Genomic DNA, 22,373 nt, shown 5'->3' with positions numbered 1-22,373 from the left:
TTCTTCTAGCTTTATATTGTTCAGTTATTTTCAGTCATGTTCAATTCTTTGTGACTCCATTTAGGGTTTTCTTGGCAAAGATACTGGAGTGGATTGCCATTTTCTTCTCCAGCTCTTTTGACAGATGAGGAAATTGAGGACAACAAAGTTAAGTGACTTGCCCAAGATCACATAATCAGTAAGTGTCTGGGTTCAGATATGATTTCAGGAAAATAAGTCTTCCTGAGTTAAGCCCCCTGTGTCACCTAGCTACCCATGTCCATGATTAGACAGGTAATGATCCTACTCTACTCTACCCTGATCAGACCTCATCTGGAATATTTGTGCTTACATCTGTGCTTACTTTTGGACAGCACAGCATAAGAAAGATGTTGATAAGCTAGGGAGAGTCCAGAAAAGGAAAAGCAAGATAGTGAAAAGATCTCATGATCATACTTACAATAAGATCAGTTGGGTGACTACATTGTGTCTAATCTGAGGTATTGAATATTTTGTGATCAGTTGGGGGAAGGTACCTGCCCGTTTTCTTCAGGTATCAGAGAGGCTGTCATATAGAAGAAGAATTAGATTTCCTAATTCTCTGGTTGGCCTGAAACAGCAAAACTAGGAATAATAGGGTGGAGACAGATAGGTCAAGTCACCAAAAAGCATGCTTAGGCTAGTTCAATGTGAAAACATCCCTAATCATTGAGTTGTCTCAAAGGAGGAAAGACTATCTAGAAAGGTAATGGTTCTTCTCAAATGAGTGAAAAGCTATATGAATACTTTGGTTTTCCACAGGCAGGTGACAACACTTCCCAATTGTTCACTATGTATAAAAGTCTGAAAACCTCCTTGAATCAATCAAAGACATTTCTGATCAAAGTCTGTTCTGATTGGGTGAGGAATTTCTTCATGCCCCGAACATCTTGTATAAGAGCGGACCCTAGTTCAGAACCATGGAGAGAGGTCTGGCCGCAATGAGAAATGACTTGGGTCCTCAAGAGGGGAGGCTTTAAGGATCTGCAACATAACTTAATACAATAGGACCTCATTTTACATGTTCAAATCAGGTGTAATAAAAAGCTCCGTTTTTTAATAAATATTTTATATTAACATGCCCAGGCACTCTACAACTTTTCTTGGGCTTATCAAAGCTACCAGCGGCATTACTCTTGTTCTTTGGGACCATTGTTAATAACTGAATAGCATTAATGAAGCAAAGAGAAGCACTGCTCTGACACAGACATGACTTGTTACAAGCCAGAACTCTGGACAAAAGACTACAGGAACTAATGTTTGGCACAAAACAATGTAATAGCTCACACTAATGCTTCTCAGAGCAAAAAATGAGCATGATTAAGAGAATTGATGAAAGGTTTTACATCATTTGGGGAAGTGGTATGGATTTAACATGTAATTTCAAATTTTATTTTATATATTCTTCTGCCTTTATTTTTTCAGTTGCCAATTACATATACCTGAATTTGTGTGTGTGTGTTGATGTTGAATTCGGGGGGGGGGGGGAGGGAGGTCCTACTGTAGTTCCCCAGGACAACTACAGAGGAAGAAAAAGAAAATAGTACTAAGTTGTGGCAGAGAAGGGAACTATGTATGCTTGAAGTATCATTCTATTGCCCTACCCTTAAAATGAGTAAATTATTATAACAGGGTAATTCACTATCACAGTTGCTACTCAACACCAAGGCGTCCTTGCATTAGTCTATTCCACTTTCTCTCTGCAAATTATTTCTTTGTAAAATAAAGGAGTTGGACTACATAGTCTCAGAGGACCCTTTACCTCAAAAACCTTTGACCCTGGAAGCATGTTTTGGTCTTTCTGTTCAAAGATCATCAGCATTGTTCAAGAGGAAACAGAAACAAAACTTATTCAAGATCTAATTTCTCCTCTTTCCTTCCCAGGAACTGCATTGGACAACAGCTTGCCATGTTGGAACTGAAGGTGGGACTGGCCCTGACCCTGCTCCGTTTTGAGCTATTACCAGATCTGGAGAAGCCTCCTATTCCAATGCCCCACTTGGTTCTCAGGTCTAAGAATGGGATTCATCTATACCTAAGGCCACTGCACTAGCCCTGCTGGTCCTAGGAATGGGTTGCATGACCCATTCAAAAAATCTCTCCACTTTATAGCCAATGATTCAAGTAAACACATGCCAACATTACTGAACTGATGGTTTCTTCTTTTTTTCTCTGTTGCTTTGGGATGGATTTGTGATTTGGATGCTGGAAAGAGACTGGGTGTAAGGAGAGATTCTCCTTTCTAATTTTTTCCTGCTTTGAACCACTGTTTTAAAAATATTTTAATTTTCCCAATTACATGTAAAAATTTTTAACATTTTTTTTAATTTTGAGTTCCAAATTCTCTCTCCCTCACTCAGCAATCTGACATAGATTTTATATATGCAGTCATGTAAAACATTTTCCATATTAGGCATTTTGTTACAGAGATCTCAAACAAAAAAAAAAAGAAGGTGAAATATAGCATGTCTGAAACTCTATTAACAATGTGGCAATAAGTCTGAGTTCCTTATATGCGTGTTAGGGTACGATTGGGCCTGATGTGCCTTGCAGTGCTAAGAAAAACTCTCAGGGAATGAAAATGTGACTGTAGATAATCCAGCAAGTAGATAACCCAAAGTGATCCTTGTCATTTCACTTAGACCATGAACAAGGGCAAACGTGACTTTTGACAAGGTGGCCAGGGCAGTATTAATGAACAGCTCATTTGTGTAGTGCTAACATACACAATAAATGTGTGATTAGAAAGGATAGGGATTGGGATTCCCTTTGCAGAGAAGGAAATGAAGACTTAGAGATGAGAAAAAAAACCCAAGACGTACAGCTAGTACTTTGCAGAGTCTGAAGTCAAATGAGGTCCTCCTTCCACCATACCCTGCGGAGATAGGACTACTGCGATTTACCTCAACATCAAGTCAGAAATCTGGATCAAGGTCAGAACATCAGGCTGGAGACAAGAAACCCTGAGCTCACAGACGTGAAGTTCCCTTAGCATAGTGTCTGGCACATAGTAGGTGCTTAATAAATGTTCATCAACTAATTGATTGGTTGATTGCAGTAAAGGAGCATTCCTTTCTATCTTCATAACCAACAAAGAGTCAGAGAAAGACTTCCAGAGAGAATGAATCACATACAGAATTTGTAGTCAAAACATCCTTTCAAAGAAATAGAAGGGTCCCAAGGATGGAACTGATCTCTTTCCCTTTTGGACTTTTTACAGAAAGGAAAATCTTCCTTTTTCCTACCTGCTTTAGATAGACCTCTCACAATGTTCTAAGTCTGGAACAAGGGGTCTTTGTTACTATGCTTACAACAGGCTGAGGTTCTGCTTTGTGTGTATATTTATGTCTCCTCTCTCTGTCTCTCTCTCTGTCTCTCTGTTTCTCTCTCTGTCTCTCTGTCTCTGTCTCTGTCTCTCTCTCTCTCTCTCTGGTTCTCTCCCTCCTTCCCTCTCTCTCTTTCCATTTTTCTCTTTATCCTTCTCTCTCTGTCCTTCCCTCCCCCCCACTTTTCTTTCCCTCTCTGTATCTCTCTCCTCTCTCTCTTTCTATCACTATCTCTCTCTAGCTCTGTTTCTCAAAATTTTCCCCTGAACTGAGAGTTCTCAAACATTACCACGAGATGGCAGAATAATTCACAGAATCATAACGACTGTAAGAACTAAAAGGGATCAAATGTAGAACATGGAATATTGAAGTCAGTAGGAACTGCCAAACAAGAAATGCTGGAACCAGGAAGATGTTATCTAGAACAGAAAATGTTCAAATTGGCTTTGACCCTACAACCTAGAATTCTGGAAAGGATCTTAGAACATAGAATGTCAAAGATGTAAGGTGTTTTAAAACCTAGAACAAAGAATTCTGGAACTGAGAGGTTCCTTAGAATCTAAAAAAGAGAATGTCAAAGCTGAGGGTGGAAGGAGAACAAGGAACAAGAATGTATTAAGACGTTGTGCTAAGCACTTTACAAATATTATCTCATTTGTGTGACCCAATATAATCTAAAATGCCAGAGCTGGGAGAGACCTTAGAACAGAGAATGTCCAAGCTAGAAGGAACCTTAGAACAAGAGGAGGAAGACATGGAGACACCTGGGGGGAAAAAACCAGGCTCTAAAAAGCTGGGTTGGGGAACTAAAGTCAGACTCACTCACACACAGCCCAGTGATTTGGAATGATGACCTACTGTGCTCGCATGGCTGCTGCTTTGATAAAGAATCTAGACAGAAAGGAGCAACCCTTCCTGGCTCCTCAAGGGATGCCCCATATACATGTGTGTGTGTATAAATATGAAAAACAGAGAAATGTTCGTGGAGGGAGGAGAAAGCCAGAGAGATCATGTAAATTGTGGCTCTGGAGCTAATCTTAAAAGAAATTAGGGCTTCGAAGGGGCAAGTAGGAGGGAGGAGAAAGAAGTTCCAGGCATGGAGGTGAAACATGAAATGTTATCTATGAGGAAGAGCAGGAAGAGCAGTTTGGCTGATTGATACAGTATATGGCAGAGGGGAGGGAATACTGAATCAATCTCGAAAAGCAGGTTGAAACGATGACCAGACCCAACTTCAAAGGACTCTTAATGAAACAGGCTGCCCCTCTTTAGACAGTCAGCTGATGGACTCTGATTGAAGCTCTCTCTTTTGAATAGTAATGGAGAAATTGTTTGGCTTGGTTCTGGTTTTCTTGCCTTCTTGATGAATGGGAGAAAGGAGAGAGGAAAGAGAACATTTGGGGGTCTTTAACCTTTACCTTTTGTTTTAGAATCGATACTGATTCTTGGTTCCAAGCAGAATGATAAAGGCTAGGAAATGTAAGATTAAACATTAATACCCAATACTCCTCAGACCCAGAGATGGAAGGTCCTGGGTTCAAATTTGACCTCAGATACTTCCTAACTGTGTGACCCTGGACAAGTCACTTAACCCCCATTGCCTAGTCCTTACCATTCTTCTGCCTCAGAACCAATATCCAGTATTGATTCTAAGACAGAAGGTGAGGGGTTTAAAAAAAACATCCAATACTCCAAGTATTATATTTTTATAAGATTTGTTTTAAATAACTTGAAGTAGAGGAAAGTGGTAGCCTTAGCAAAGAGAGTTTCCCAGCCCAATTGCTGGAGAAGAATGAGAGAGTGGAGTTACACACACCTTTATCAATAAAATGGAAGCAGGCAAGGTGGGGAAGAAGGGAAAGGAATTGTGGGAGATGAAGTCCAAAGGTACCAAATTCCATTTACACAGTAAGAAAGATTAAATGATTTGCCCAGGGTCACATCGCTAGGAAGGATATCTGAGGTCGGATCTGAACCCAGGACCTCCCATCTCTAACTCTCTAGCCACTGAACCACCTAGCTACCCCTGAGGGAGAGAATTTGGAACTGAAAATAAAATTGAATTTTTAAAAACAAAAAGAAAAAAGTAGGTTGGCGCCACCTTGTGAAAGGTTTGAAAACAAGAGGAATTTGTATTGGATCTTAGGGCCCAGAAGGAGCCACTGGAGTTTCTCCTTTTAATTATTCATAACCCTAGAGATGAAAGCCAGGGCAGTGCTAGGAGAAGCTCACCCAAGCAAAACTAGACATTCATCTCTTACCTGCAGTCCCTGTGAATGGCATCGTTCTGTCCTTGGATGCCATCTAGTGGTCAGATCCAGTATAGCAGTGAACCAGCTCTCTGCCTCTGACATTTACTGGTTGGGGTACTCTAGGCAAGTCACTGAACGGCTCTGAGCCTCCACTTCCTTATCAACAAAATGAAGAGGTTGGTCCTAATGGCCTTTGAGATTCCTTTCAGAAACTCCACAGGAATCTCTGCTCCTGTGATCTTGGTTCATTCATATATGCCTAAAAAATAATAAATGAGCGAAAACAATTCAAGCTAGAGTGCCTCCTGGTGGCTCCCATGTATAGAATGGATATGATATTGGATGCTAAGTTAATAACATCTACCATTTATATACCCCACTGGAGTTTACAAAGCATCCCGTATACATTATCTTCCTTGATGTTCAGAATAACCCTATGAAGAAGGTTCTATTATTATCCTTATTTTAAAGATAAGGAAACTGAGGCTGAGAAAAATTAAGTGACTTGTCCAAGGACACACAGCTAGTAAAGGTATGATGCCTTATTTGAACTCCCTTATTTATAATGCTCTTGCCCATTATCTACCCAGGGGAGCAGCTGGGTAGCTCAGTGGATTGAGAACCAGACCTAGAGACAGGAGGTCCTAGGTTCAAATCTGGCCTCAGACACTTCCCAGGTATGTGACCCTGGGCAAGTCACTTGACCCCCATTGCCTAGCTCTTGCCACTCTTCTGCCTTGGAGCCAATACACAGTATTGACTCCAAGATGGAAGGTAAAGGTTTATTTAAAAAAAAAAGTCTACCCAATATCTAGTACAATTACAATATTATAATAATATGATGTGATATAATACAATTGTTTACATATGAGAAGATTGATATGGCTCATATGTGACTTGGATAGATATTTGATCTTGGTTTTGTCCTACCCTGTCTCCCTTGGAGACAGCAATTCACACATTTGTAGAGTGGGAGGAGCGACTTGTCTCTTCCCTCACCTATCTCCAAAAAGGAGTATTGAGCTAGAAGTATATCTACCTATACCTCAAATATTGGTAGTCAGAGGATTATACTTTGGGGCTCCCTGATCGACCTCCAGGGCAGGGTAATATTTAGCTCATGAACGCCAACTTAGTTCCTTCCCACCAAAATCCTCTTACACAAATTACCATCCTGAATAACTAGGAAAACCCTTTTAAAGTAAGAAGTAAACATAAGTTGACTAAATTATACAGAGAGGACTGGATGATAGAATACACCAGAGTAAATGAGCTTTTCCACTAGTAGTAAGAGAAGATCTAAGTTCAACCTGATTCCAGAAGTCAAGAACATGGTACCCACCAGTTTCCTTACATACCTGAGACTTTGGGGGATTAATATTCAAAATTAATTTTCAAAATTTCAAAATTAATTCAAAATTAATATTCAAAAAGAGCTTGCCTCTCTCAACCACCTTTCTCAAAGTCCTCAGACCTTCTGAAGTCTTTTCTTCCTCACATCTGCTGTGTCATGGGTTCTGTGTTTCCTCTGCCAATCAGAAATCATATCCTCTCTCCTTGAAAACAGCAGACCTTCCTTTCCAACAATGCTATCCCTTGGGGCACCACCCAACCCAAGTTGAAAAAGTATCTCATTGGGAACGATGTAGAGGATATCCTTATTTGGATGGAGTTGGAGTATAAATAAGGGCTTTGAGATCCTTTCCAGCTCAGATATACGATGATTTTGTAGCCCTCTGACAAGATCATAAATTTAGAGTTAAAGGAGACTTTAGACCTAAAACACCTTTTCAGTTTCCCAAGTTTACAACTTCAGAGACATCTTGGATTCCTTATTCTTCCTCACCCCATATGTACAATCAGTTTCTAAACCTATTTTGCCACTTCTATCTCCCAGGCATCTCTCATATGCATTCACTCAACTCAATGTTGGCATTTTAATTTAGGTCTCATCACCTCTTATCTGGATTATTGCAATAGCCATCTAATTGGTTACCTCAAACACAATATCTTCCAAACAGAATAAATCATCTTCTTTCCCAGATGCACCAACATTTTCTCAGTCACCCAAACTCATAACCTTTCAGCCCTTTTGACAATACTTTTTGGAGTAAAAACCCTCTGAGCCATCTTTCCCCAACTCACATTCATAGACGAGGAACCCCCAGACAACTATCTCAAGTGCAATGTATGCCATAGGTCTGAACTCCTAAAATTATAATTAATGAGCCCCCACTGGTGCATATGCCTTGATTTTAGTAAGCCAGATAATATGATTAACTCAAAGCAAAGTACTTTCTAAAATTAGTAAGATAAATAACAACAAAATATCTCTACCCATAAATGTGAGCACACTCTTCCACAAATGGAGAACAAACACCTATAATGTTCCAAGGAGGAGAGGAACATAGAGAATACTTGTAACGAAGTCACTCATGAAAAGGAGTAACTTAGTTCAGTCAATCAATACACTTTTATTAAGTGCCTAATATGTGCCAGGCACTGTGCCTGAGCACTCCCATTGACTCTCCACCCAACTATTTATTTTATTTTAAACCTTTACCTCCCATCTTAGAGTCAATACTGTATATTGGCTCCAAGGAAGAAGAGTGGTAAGGGCTAGGCAATAGGTTAAGTGACTTGCCCAGGATCATACAACTGGGAAGTGTCTGAGGCAAGATTTGAACCCAGGACCTCCTGTATTTCAATCCACTGACCCCCCCCCCCACTAATTTGATTTGTCCTATCTATTCCAAATATATGGACATTTTATAGGTCATATCCATATAACTGCACATGACAATCTGGGCAATAAATATATACCTGGAGAACACAAAAAAGAGAAAGAAACAAGAGAGTCCTTGCCCTCAAGAAGTTTAAAGTCAGGTGGCAGCTGGGTGGCTCAGTGGATGGAGAGCCAGGCCTAGAGACGGGAGGTCCTAGGTTCAAATTTGGTCTAAGACACTTCCCAGCTGTGTAACCCTGGGCAAGTCAGTTAACCCCCATTGCCCAGCCCTTACCACTCTTCTGCCTTGGAACCAATACACAGTATTCATTCCAAGACAGAAGGTAAGGATTTTATTTTAAAAAGAAGAAGTTTACAGTCAAATAGAGACTACTGTAACCATGAAAATGTGGTTTGCAAAGACTGTGAATTGCCAAAACTATAAAGGTTTCAACCAAACTGTAAAGATAAATTTTAGTGTCTTGATTTAAAATCTAAAATTAAGTGGTCGCCATGGGAAATTCCCAAATATGAAAATACCCAAGTCAGCTGGGTTTTATGGAGATTTTAATTAATATAAATGAAGGAATTAAGGGAAGGAGAGAGAGAGAGAGAGAGAGAGAGAGAGAGAGAGAGAGAGAGAGAGAGAGAGAGAGAGAGAGAATAGTAGAAAGGACCTAGGCCAAATGGCCTTGGCCTGAGCCTAAGGGAGAGCGAGTCAGTCTTTATCACTCACCACAAGATCATCTCAAGCAAGCTCCAGTCCTCCGCTGAACTACTGAACTCCTGAATTCCTGAACTCCTGAACTGAGTTCAGAGTTCAATCCTTCTCCTCTTAAAGAAATTTTCTCTTATGTCACCTTCCCTAAATTTTCACATCTACCAATCACAGTAGACACTTTTTCCCCAGGACTTCCCATTCTTAGTTCTCACCACTCTTTAGTTCTCACCTTCTCAGGGTAGATTATAGCTTCTGAGTACTTCACACCTCTTTTGTTAAGCTTGCCTTTTGTAAATTGCTTGGCCTTTTGGTGATTAATTTAACCTTTATAGGTAGTTAGCACCTTTTTGTATTAGATCTAAAAATAGACATAGCTTAAGGTTCTAGCTTTATTATAAGTATGAGTTGGTGACTTTTCATTGTTCAATCAGGAGTTTACAATTTTATCTTCCCCTAAGGCACTGTCTGAGTAGGGTGGAGTAAATTAAAAAATTCTCAATACATTCCTGACTGTGTACCTCCATTGTTAAAAATGGGGAATAGCTTAATCAAATCTTCTGAAGTAGAGTCTGAGCAGTTTTAAGATTCATACTACCTACAAACAAATATATACAAATCAAGCTATATAGAGCATAAATAGGAAATAATTAACAGAGAGAAGGCATCAGAATTAAGAAGGCTTCTAGTAAAAGAAAGAACTTCATTTGAGACTTAAAGGAAAGTAGGGAGAGGAGTCAGTATTCAAAGAGGAGAAGAAAGAGCATTTGAGGTATGGGGGAAAGACAGAGAAAATGACTGGAGACAAGAAAGCTCATGGAACAGCCAAGAGACCAGTGTCACTGGATCAGAGTATGTATCTGGAGTAAAGTGAAAAAAAAAATCTCCAGTTCCACATGACTGCAAGACCACTGATGTCCTCATATTACTCATACTACCCCCCCCAACCTTGGATCCTGATGGAAGCTACATCAGGCAGGGTCCAGCCTCACTCTCAACTCCAGGGGTTCCTGGCTAGTGGTGACTGATCAGTCAAAATAAATAACAAACAGAAGACAGCTTAATCATTATGGCCATGGGACTGCTTTGCATCTGATAGCTGCTACACCATCCCCATGCCTGGTTTTTATTTTTATACCCATTTTCTTGGCACTCAAATACATTGCCTAACACACATGTTCAAAGAGAGATAATTGGAAAAGTGATACATTAACTTTTAACAAATCACTTGATTAACATTCTATATTTTTGTATTGTGATTACAGGCAATATACAAGATAAATGATTTTGTCACAGGTGGCTTAATTTTCCCATTACCCTGTGAGAAGTTTTGAGCTTACAAACAATCAAGGAAATTACTTATTACTTTTAATAAAATGGAATAATTAATCAACAGTTCTTAGAAGACAATTCAACAATCATATCATTGAGGTTGAGGGGTACTGGGAACACAATTCAAATTTAATATTAGACTGGTCATTTCTCAGGATTCTTACTAGGGAGTTTCTGAGTTACTGATTTGTGAAATCAAATCACTGAGGCATATTGAAGCTTGATGTACTTGCATGTATGTATGAGCCTCTATGATTGATTTGTGCACTGGCTTCATGAGAATAAGTTTCTGAGTGGGAAAGTTTTGGGCTTGGCTTATAGCTTCAGTTTTGCTGGGAATTATGTACCTAAGTAAAAGTTAACCCATGATAGTCTTTTGGGGATTGGGTTTACGGGTCTGATCTTTTTGGTGATGTTTTGGGGAATTAGGGTACGGGTATTTTGCTCTTGCATTATTTCTTTTGAGACGAGGGGGAATAATAATCATGACAATTCATAGGTAAGGGGCGTTGATGAGAGAGGTTATGCAAAGGGGGACTGGGTGGGCAATCACATCTCTCCAAGGACCACTCTGTGGTCTCCTCAACTACCACACATGACTCTGTCAAGGCATCGTGGTCTGATGGCTCCTAGCAGGAAGCCACCAAATACTTCTCTAGGGTGGTTGGTCCTTCACCGCTTGGTTGTAATCACCACTGCCTCCATTTTGAGGATGGCTGGTATCCTGGCTTCCAGTACTTCCTTATACTTTCAGAAAAGAGAAAAGCCAAAACCCTAGGAAGAGAGGGAGCCTTGGCTCCAGACCATCTCATCCATGCCATCTGTCAAGCAGGCTCCTAGCTCTAGTTGCCAGATTCTTGCTTCTTGTTACCAACTTGATTGAACTCCATAGTTGGACTCAGTTCCACTTGGCATTTTAAGTGTTTCTACTACAAGATGCCATTGGCAATCCAGAGCTAGCAGGAGAGAGGTTCTCCTCTCCACCCTTCCTCACTTAGCAATTTCCAAGAGGTATAATGGGAAAAGTGAAGGCTGAACTCAGGAGCTTAGTTCTTCAAACATAGCTGGCTTTCTTCTCAGCTCTTTCAGAATGGTGCCAGCTTGCTTTTTTATGAAAAAAACGTGCAATTTGGGAAAGCAAGATTATAGCTTAATGACTGTCAACAAAATCCCTCCCATTCATAGATGGAAACTATGGATGATTCCTTCAGAGTAGTATGTTGCAACCTGGTCACAGACATCACATACTACTCTATGACCCTCTAGGTGATGCCCCCTTTTAATTCCTCTGACAATGTAGTGTGCCAGGTCTCACAGCCATATAACAATAGTGATAGAATATTGGTATTTAAAAGATGAAGTGGAGCAGCTGGATGGCCAAGTGGTTAGAACACCAGGTCATGAGGACCTGGGTTCAAATCTGGCCTCAAACACATCCTAGCTGTGTGATCCTGGGCAAGTCACTTGACTCCCATTGCATAGCCCTGACCACTCTTTTGCCTTGGAACCAATCCACCTAAAATGGAAGGGGAGGGGTTAAAAAAAAGAATTAAAAACATGATATTAATATTCATGAAGACAGGTTCTCCCGGTACTCTAGCCTCATTATATTGACAACAGTTTCTAAAATGTTTAGATCAGCACTATTTGAAACCTGTCTGAAGGGATCTCATCACTGCATTTAAGGACAATTGCTAAAAGTAAGCATCAAGTTTATCCCCTCAGATGGTTTGATAGTCACCACAGCCACACCTGTTAAACCCTAAGCAAAATACCAGGCAATATTTGTCATCTGAACTTCTCCTGATTCACTTCTGGAAAACGAAGCCCCTAAAAGAATTGGGATATTTCTCCGAAATTAGAAACAGGTGAAAGACATCGAGGTTCCTCTAAGTGAGTGTGAAATTCCTAATTAAATGGAAAGTCTGCTCCAAATACGGCAGCATCTTCACTTCTCCTCTCCTTGCCTCTCGCCCCTTTCGGGGCCTCTCCATGCAGAGACTCCTCTCAAAGAATGGGAGTCTTATTCCCCCCCCCAAACATCTCGAGGACGCGAGTGGGTCCTGAATCCTTTCAGAGTTTCCTCTTTGCCAGAGAGAGGAGGTGGCTTGACCAGAATGGCCAGACTAGTAAGAGGCAGAGCCAAGGGTCAAACCTGGGTCCTCTGGGAGCAAATCAAGCGTTGGGTTTTTCTCGATGCCGCACTACCTTTCATTCCATGGGCTACCCCTTGGATAAACCCAGTTTAGGAAGCTGGAAGCAGAGAAGAAAGGAAGGTGGGATCTCTTGAGTTTGCGTGTGCCGAGGATAGTATGAAGCTGGGAAATATAGGAGGATCAACGTATGGGAGAGACGATTAAAACAGTTGTGAGCAACCCTTCCACCACCGAACAGAAACAGAAGAACTCAAAGGCAGGATCAAAACACAGCATCGAGGCTAAAAGAGAACTTGGCACAAAGCTTGCAATGTCGGTGGGAGAAACCTTACAATATAGAACAGAGAATAGCCGAGCCGAGAAGGACCTTAGAACGTAGAACATAAAATGTAAAATTGGGAGGGAGGGAGGGAGCTTCAGACACCCAGCACACAACCATGTCAAGGCTGCCTTGCTATTAACTCTAGGATAAAATATAAACCCCTCCGTTTGCCTTCTAAAGCCCTACACAAACTAGCCTCCATCCAGCCTTCCAGCCTCCTGGGACATTATGCTCCCTCCTGTCCTCTGCAATCCAGTCACACTGGCCTTCTCTTCTGGTCTTCTCTCCATCCCTCTTGGGAGGGGCCATGCCTTGTGCCTAGGATGCACCCCCTCATTACCTCCTCTTCATAAAGCCCTTCTCTTCCTTTAAGATGCAACTCGGGTACCTTTCTTGATCCCCCTAACTGTGACTAGCATCCTCCCTCCTAAACTCCCTTGTATTTATTTAACTACTTTGTATATATCTCTATTAACTATGTATGTATATGTGTGTGTGTGTGTGCAAATATATACACACACACACATTTGTTGTCGCCTCCATTTAATGTAAAGTTCTTCCAAGTAGTGGCTGTTTCACTCTTTGCCCTTGTCTCTCGGGGACCTAGCATCATGCCTGACACTTAATAAATGCTGTTGGTTAATTGATTGACTCATTGACCTTGGAATGTCAAACCCAAAATGTCAGAGTGGGGAAGAACATTGGGACCTAGAACATGGAATGCCAGGGCTGGGAGGGGCCTTAGAACACAGAACACAGTCCTAGGTTCAAATCTAGTCTCAGACACTTCCCAGCTGTGTGACCCTGGGCAAGTCACTTGACCCCCCATTGCCTAGCCTTTACCACTCTTCTGCCTTGGAGCCAATACACAGTATTGACTCCAAGATGGAAGGTGAGGGTTTAAAAAAAAAAGAAGAAGAACACAGAGCACAATTTCTTTGAGCTGGGATGGAAGCACAGAAAGCAATATACCAGAAATACTTGGTTCCAGTTTGCACTCTGATGATTGCTGGCTGTGTAGACATAGGCAAACCATTTAATTTTTCTGAACCTTTGTTTCATCATATGTCAAATGCAGATAATAATTGCCCCCCTTTTCACAGTCCTCATTGCTAGGATTGACTGAAGCAGTGCCTATAAAGTGCTCAATAAGCACCAACTCTGAAGGGCAAGGACCAGCTCTGAGTCTTTTATTTTATGGATAAGGAAGGTCAGGGAAGGTGAGTGACTTCTCCTAGGTCTCAAAGTGAGCTGATTGCAGCTAGGACCAGAACCCAGGACAACTGCTTTCCAACCTCCATTCACAGAAGAAGGCTGAGTCTCATCTCTCCAGTTGAAGCTGAAAGGAGGGCTTTTTTGTCCCATGTCCTGGTCCTGCTCCTCTTCTGGTTCCAATAAGTGGCTCAGAGCTAAGACTTCTTTTTAGGCACCTGAACTCACATTGGTTTTACTCAGCTTGCTAACTAAAGCCACTGACCTGGTAGGTAAAGGTGGTTGTGATTGCCCATTGTGAAAGAAAAACACCCTCCTGGCCCCAGACTCCAGAAGCAGCTCCCCCAAATCTATGGGAAAACTGAGAAGTCCATCCTTGTGGGGCCATGAGGATGGGCACAGCCATCCAGTTGTACAGTCTTCTCTCCTCTTTTAATACAATAAGAAAAGGAAGAAATAATCAGAGCCATCCAAAAATGGAATGAATTGAGCTGCAGTAGAAGTAGTGAGAGTCCCGTCATTCAGAGGTAATTCAGAGGCAGGACGACACCTCGTGAAAATTCCTGAGCTAAAAGAAAGGTTGAACATAGATAATATTCATTTCCCTTTCCAACTCTAAGTTTCCGTCATTCTATGATTCCAAGATCCCAGGATTCTCTCACGCTGAAATTTGGACTGAATCTGTGGATTGGGATTGTCAGATCTGAACATTTGATGAGCTCTTTCTTCTATCACACTTGGGGTGTGGGGGGGGGGAGGGGGAATTCCATGATTTTATTAACACCCAACCAGCCAAAGCTGCTCTTTGTAACTTCCTGGTGAAATCTCCAGGCTGCAAATACCGAGGCCCAGAGAGGTTCCTGGTGCTCCAAGTCACACAGCAAGTTTCCCCAGGGAACTGGGCTAAAAGGCGAGTCTCCCGATTCTCGTTCCCGGAATTCTCCCCCTCTTCTCTCCCCTAAACGTGGTAAGAGATAAATAGTGAGAAGAGGAACAGAAATTGAAGAAAGGAAAGGACAGAGAGAGAAAGGAGGAAGCTATAAGAAGAGAAAGGAGATTAAAGCAGGGGAGAGACAGGCACTGTCATCTGTGATGGAAGGTGCCATCTCTGAGCTCTTCTCGTGGTGGTCCAGGTAGAAGCGGGGCAGGTCCCCAGGTCCTGGAGGGATGGAGAGTCCAGTAGGGCGCAAAGGGCCCGGGGAAGGGTCCCAGAGCCCCACGGGAGAGGGGGAAGGAGAGGCCCGAGGCGGAGGGTTTGGCCCATCCTTGCTCAGTCTCCCTCCTTTCCCCTCCCCCTCAGCCATCCCGCACTGAGAAGAGACCCTCGGCCCTCCAAAAGCGCAATATCTCCTTAGAACAAAGGCGAGGCGGGAGGGGGGAACCATCGCGAATCTCCCCCCCCCCCCCCACCTACCCCACCATTATCGCTCCGCACAGCCGGGCTGTGCGGGCCGATAACCAGGACCCGCCTGCAGATGGTTCCTTATCAGCCCCCCGCAGAAGGCACGGGCAGACAGTGAGCGCGGCCCGTGCCAGGCCCAGATTAGAGCCCCGGGAGAGTCATTAACAATCCCCAACCGCGGGCAGCCTGGACCCGGCCCCAGGGCCGCCTCCATCCCGGCTCACCCTAGCAGGTGGAAAGGAGCGATAAGGCTGAGGGTGGGAGGCGGGGGCGGAACCCAGGAGAAGAGGGCTGGGGAGGGGAGAGGAGGGAAAAGGAGGATGGAAGGGAGAGGGGAGGAGGGGCGTGGGAGCCCTTTGTAAGCAGAGGGAACCCCCGTGGCCCCCCAGGGCCAGGCGGAGGGCTACAGAGAGGGGGCGCTCCGGCCCTGGACCCCAGCTTCTTTTCGTGTGCTCGATCCAGAGGGATCTCCTTGGGGACAGTCTCCCTCAACCCCACCCATCCCTTCTTCCGTGGCCGGGGGTGGGGGGTGGGGGGTGGGGGGGGGAGCCCTTAGCCACCAGATCCGTTCCTCATCCCCGCCCCCCTCCCGCCCCATATGCCCTAGCATATAAAGCAAGGTCAGAGAGGGCAGGAGATCCAAGTGGGGGCCGAACTCGAGTCTCCAGTCTTCTACCGAGCCCTAAGAATCATTTCTTCACCCTTTTCTGCCATTCTACTGGGAGCAGTCCGGAGAAAGGTACCACTGCGGGGGAGGGAAGCAGGTACCCTCTTCCAGAGAACGCCACGTCCAGCATCCTCTACTAAACGTCTGTGTGGAAATGGGTTCTGTCCTATGCTCTGGCCAGGATTACCCCCCCTCCAATTAATAACTAAAAGGGGCTCCTGCGTCTACACCCCATCCCATCTGCCCAGCAACCTAGGCAAAGACGATTAAGGAAAGGAAGGGGTGGGCCAAGGCCAGACTGCTACTAAAGGGCAGTGCAGAGGACAAGCGTTATTATTTGAAGATGTGGTTTGCTCTATCTGCCAGGGGCCTAAAGTGCTTTGTAAACTTTAGCAGGCTTTCAAAAGTGAGAAATTATCAATATTGCATATTAACTCTGTAGTGCTATGCTTTCATATGGGAATAATAGCATTAGATTCTCTATTTCTAGTGGAATATAACATTGAAGGCTAATTGTGATGTAGATAGCATTTGTTTGCTTTAAGGATTGCAGAGAAGTCAAAAAATATCTCAGGTAGAGAGGAGGTGCTCTTATTACCCAAGTGAGGGTGAGAGAGGTTGCCGGGATTCCTGCCTCCAGGAAGTGTCTGAGTCAGAACTTGCACTCAAGTCATCCTAACTCCAAGTTCAGCATTAAATTTATTATGCCACCCAATAGCCTAACCAATTACTTGTACATAATATTAACATAACATAACATAATATAGCATGACATGACATTATATAATATAACATAATATAGCATAATATAATAATTTATTATATAATAACATATTATATAATAATGTAGTATAGTATGATGTGATATGATAATTATTATAATATAATTTCATATCATATAATATCATATCATATAATATCATATCATATAATATCATATCATATAATATCATATCATATATCATATCACATCATATAATATGATATAATATGATATAATATGATATAATATGATATAATATGATATGATATAATATAATATAATATAATATAATATAATATAATATAATATAATATAATATAATATAATATAATATAATATAATATAATATAATATAATATAATATAATATAATATAATATAATATAATATAATATAATATAATATAATATAATATAATATAATATAATATAATATAGTGGTGTGGTGTGGTGTGGTGTGGTGTGGTGTGGTGATGTGATGTGATGTGATGTGATGTGATGTGATGTGATGTGATGTGATGTGATGTGATGTGATGTGATGTGATGTGATGTGATATATATAATATATATAATATAATATAATATAATATAATATAATATAATATAATACAATACAATACAATACAATACAATACAATACAATACAATACAATACAATACAATACAATACAATACAATACAATACAATACAATACAATACAATACAATATAATATAATATAATATAATATAATATAATATAATATAATATAATATAATATAATATAATATAATATAATATAATATAATATAATATAATATAATATAATATAATATAATATAATATAATATAATATAATATAATATAATATAATATAATATAATATAATATAATATAATATAATATAATATAATATAATATAATATTAGAGACTAGACCTGTGACTCCATTGGGATTGGAAACTCCAGGATAACGGGTCTTCTACCAATGCCAGTTGGCACTTTCTCTGCAGTTAATAGTCTTAGAGAGCTGCCTAGAACATTAAAATGAAAAGTGAATTGCCCAGATTCTCCCAATTAGTATGTGTTTGAGACAGAACTTAAATTTAGGCCTTCTGGGATTTAAGGTAAGCTCAATACCCATTATATCCACTGTTTCCACCTATTTGCCTTTCTACCTTCTATCACAGGGTGGGTAAAGGAAGGACTCCATCCTTTCCAACCACCTTCCTTATTCGTTCTCTGTTTCTTTCTCTCTACCCTTCTTCTCCCTCTCCTTCTCTCCTTTGCTTCCCTTCCACTTTCCTTTCTTCTCTCCTCTCCTTTCTCTCTTCTCCTGCCTCCTTTTTCTCTCTCCTCTACTCTGAGCACAGCTGCCCAAGGGGCAAAAGCCAAAAAACTCTGAGCTCTTCCCCTTCTACAGATGAGATCAGAGAGCCCCCTACCCCAGTATGTAAGTGGTCATATTTACAGTCAGTCCATAACTGAGACTGTACTGGCCTTGTCTGTGGGCCGAGAAGGAACCCACTGGGTGAGGTTCCCTTTCTCCTCACCATAATGCATAAGTACTAGCTTGTCCCCAAGTTAGGAGCAGGTTTCAGACTGCAGAGAAGAGGAATGAGACTAAGGGCTGAGAGGGCATGATTTCCCCCAGCACTCCCATGCAATGAAAACTCCTGCCAGGCAGAGCAGATCCTTTCTTCCTGCCCTCCCCACTATGCCTGCATGACTTTAGGGGAGGGGGATGAAATTTGTGGCATCACCCCTTCCTCACTGATCATCAAGAAGAGGGAGTTGGGCTAAGTCTCTACCCTTCAGCTACACTCAGTAAAGCTCTAATAAATGCCTTCCTCTCCTTTGCAAAATAATAATAACATTATCACATTATAATTTATAATATAATAGCTACTATTTATCCAGTACTTTAAGATTGGCAAAGCACTTTCCATATGTTATTTCATTTGATGCTCACAAAATCCCTAGGAAGTAGGGGCTAAACCCACTTTACAGATGAAGAAACACAAAAACCAAGTCTGAGAAAGGTAAAATGAGTATATCAATATTTCTGGATAGTGAGTTTCCTTTATATTTCATATATATATTATTATGTTATGCTTTTTGAAAAACATGATTCTGAAAAAGGATATATAATTTTACCAGAACACAAAAAAAGAACAAGAACTCCTGAGCTAGAGCTTTCCAAAAGGATGAAAACTATTCTGGAGGCCAGAAGGGGAGACCCAGAAGGTCTGGAGAAAGTAAAGCCTTTTTTAAAACCAATAAGAATCTTGTTTGCCCAGGATGTCTTGTCTGGAGGCAGAAAGATGGTCCCGGACACAGGGCCCTTCCGAAACTGAGAAAATGGGGCACACATATTCCCCCAGCACAGCAACAGGGCTAAAGGGATGACTACTGAATCATCAAAGAAAGAGGAAAGGGTCCAAAACGCCCAAAAGTATTTATGTAGCTGTTATAACTGAGAGGGTGCCCATCAGTTGAGAAAAGACTGACCAAATTATGGTACTTGAATACAAGGAAACACTAATATGCTATAAGAAATGAAGGATGAAATGGTTTCAGAGAAACCTAGAAAGACTTGTATGAACTGACCCAAAGTGAAATGAGTAGAATCAGGAGAACAATTTGTAGAATAACAATATTGTAAAGTTAATCAACTCAGAAAGACTTAGTAACTTTATTCAACAATAGTGATCAAAACCAATTCTGATGAACTCCTGATGAAACATACTATCCACTACCAGATGCAGAGTTGATGGTTTCAGATCAAAGATTGAATGAAGTCTATTTTCTTCTCTTTCTTTTTCTTTTCTTTCCTTTTTTTTTTGGCTACAGCTAATGTAATAACTTATGTTGCATAACCATACATATGTATAACGAGTTTTTCCTGTCAATGAGTGGCAGAGGAAGAGGAAAAGTATTTGGAAATGAAAAAGAAAATTTTCAAATAAATGAAATATTTTCGAAACTGAAAATAAAACAGAATTTATTTCATCTTTTTTGTTAATTGTGAAAAAGGTGATTTTAGAAAAACCTTGTGTTGAATAAAAAGTGAACTGAACAGGAACTGGGACCAGAACCAGGCAGCTAGGGGGCACTGTGCCTGGAGTCAGGAAGACTCATTTCTCCAAGTTCAAATCTGGTCTCACATTCCTCCTACCTGTGTTACCCTGAGTGAGTCACTTAATCCTGTTTGCCTCAATTTCCTCATCTGTCAAATGAGCATGAAAAGGAAATGCAAACCACTCTACTATCTTTGTCAAGAAAACTTCAAATGGTGTCACAAAGAGTCAGATACAACTGAACAGCAACAATGTAAGCACAACTAAAACCGTTTGAATTTTTTTAAACCCTTACCTTCCATTTTCAAGTCAATACTGTGTGTTCATTCCAAGGCAGAAGAGCAGTAAGGGCTAGGTAATGGGGGTTAAGTGACTTGCCCAGGGTCACACAGCTAGGAAGTGTCTGAGGTCAAATTTGAACCCAGGACCTCCTCTCTCTAGGTTTGACTCTCAATCCACTGAGCCACCCAGCTGCCCCCAACTAAAAGAGTTTATACAACACAAATGACTAGAAAGATTTCAAGGGCCCCAAATATCACAGTGATCGACCATGATTCTAAAGGACCCATGATGGAGTTTACTTTCTACCACTTGACAAAGGACAGAATGAATCATACACTTTTGGTAATCACCAAAGCAGTAATTTATTTTATTTGACTATATCACTTTGTTAGAGGGGCATCTTTTTTCTTTCCTTTTTTTAAGGAAATGATGGGAAAGAAAGAGAAAATAAATGTTTTTTAATCAAAAGAAAAAAGTTTTTTAACAAAGCAGCGGTGTTGGGGTTGCCTGGCTGGCATCCCTGATTGACTTCTCTATTCACTAAGTGAACAGATTAGGCCTAGCTGGGGCTGATGTTTGAATGAATGGATATTGAATTCCAATGCTTTATTCATTCAACAAATACTTATTAAAGCTCTGATACATAGAATACATAGAAAGTGATTTATACCCACTTGACCTCGGGCTATAACAGCATTAACATGAAACAGTCTTCCCTCTTTTGCTCCTCTTTCCCTTAGAAGCAGAAAAGAAAGGACCAAATCTCCCCCAACACAGATGCCTCCCAAATTCTCATCCACCAATGGACACACGCATACATCTTCATGAGAGGTTCAATGAGAGAAGGGTTCTGGGCAACAAGGGAAATGAAACAGAGAACAATGAACCCTTCATTCTCATTATCCACATCCCATAATATTTCATAAAGCCTGGAAAGAACTTTAGCATCTAGAACATAGACTATCAGATCTAGGAGGGAATTTAGAACAGAGAACACAGGATTTTAGAGTTCAAGGAGCCCTAGAACAGAGAATGTCATACCTGGGAAAGAGAGTGCCAAAGTGGGGAAAGACTTTAGAATTGTGTTGGCAAAGGCATGGCACTCGTGCCCTGGCAGCACAGAGGGGACTGCTCCATTCCTCCTCTCCACCACACCTGAGGACAATTTTCACATGACCTGTCCCTCTGTCCAATAGCCCTCCACTGTCTGGGGCAAGGAGAGGGGCACATAGGCAGCTTGAAGGGGTACTTTGGGCACACAATCTCTAAAAGGTTCACCAATACTGCTTTTAACAAAAAAACAAAGGACATCAGACCTGGTGGGATCCTGAAAGTCATCTCATCCAGTTTGTACCTGAACATGAATTCCCCCCAGGACATCCCCAACAAATGGCCAACTGGTCTCTGTTTGGGCACCTCCAGTGAAGGGGAGATCCCCACCATTCCTGACAACCAATTGCCCTGATGCATAAATTAGGATTAGGGAGTAGATGGGTGAAATCGTATGGGGATGAATAGGGAATTCCCCAGTGAGGAAGCACCTTTCACCAACCTCCTTCGCTGAAACTTCAAGTCTTCCAGAGTTGCTCAGAGCCCTGAGAGGCAACTTGTCTAGAGTCACATAGCCAACATGTATCAAAGATGGGATTTGAGCTCTTGCTCTTTCTGACCCAAGGCCAGCTCTATGCACTGCACTGGTGAGTTGGGCGGATGTCTGCCCCAAGACAGTGAAGACTTCCCCTGGCAGAACAAGAAAATGAGAAGAATTTGTTCCAATGGCCATGAAAGCAGCAGAAGCAGTGCTGGGGAGGGATCAGGGCTTGGTTAGCCTTGGAAGATGCCACAGTCATCCACTGTATCCTGAGCCATCACCTGACTTTTGTCTCACCACTGGACTTCATTAACTCTGGAAGAGAAAGTGATACTGATGACTGTGCAACTCTATGTCACTTAAATCCAATTTATGCTCAAGTCAAAGGGCATCGCCAATGATGTCATTTTGGTCCTCTTCAAGTACATAGGACAATAACAAACCAATCAAATGTCTTACCTATGGATCCACAAGTGTCAGGGCAGGAACATAATCCCAGGCCCTCTTACACCCAGCACAGAGCTATTTCTGCAAAAGTACCTTTTAATAAA

General features: G+C 41.4%; 1 protein-coding gene across 1 annotated transcript in view; it reads left to right on the top strand.

Annotated features, from left to right (window-relative positions):
* LOC100023529 (cytochrome P450 4Z1) overlaps positions 1-2,167 on the top strand; it is a 48,500-nt gene extending 46,333 nt beyond the window's left edge. The window contains exon 12 of the mRNA XM_001375011.3: positions 1,903-2,167. Coding sequence (XP_001375048.2) covers positions 1,903-2,071 — 169 coding nt within the window. The 3' untranslated portion in view covers positions 2,072-2,167. The remainder of the gene's footprint in view (positions 1-1,902) is intronic.
* Positions 2,168-22,373: the final 20,206 nt, after the last annotated feature.

Source organism: Monodelphis domestica, chromosome 2, assembly GCF_027887165.1.
Source record: "Monodelphis domestica isolate mMonDom1 chromosome 2, mMonDom1.pri, whole genome shotgun sequence".
NCBI classification, from domain to species: Eukaryota; Metazoa; Chordata; class Mammalia; order Didelphimorphia; family Didelphidae; genus Monodelphis; species Monodelphis domestica.
This window is presented reverse-complemented; position numbering and strand designations above follow the sequence as displayed.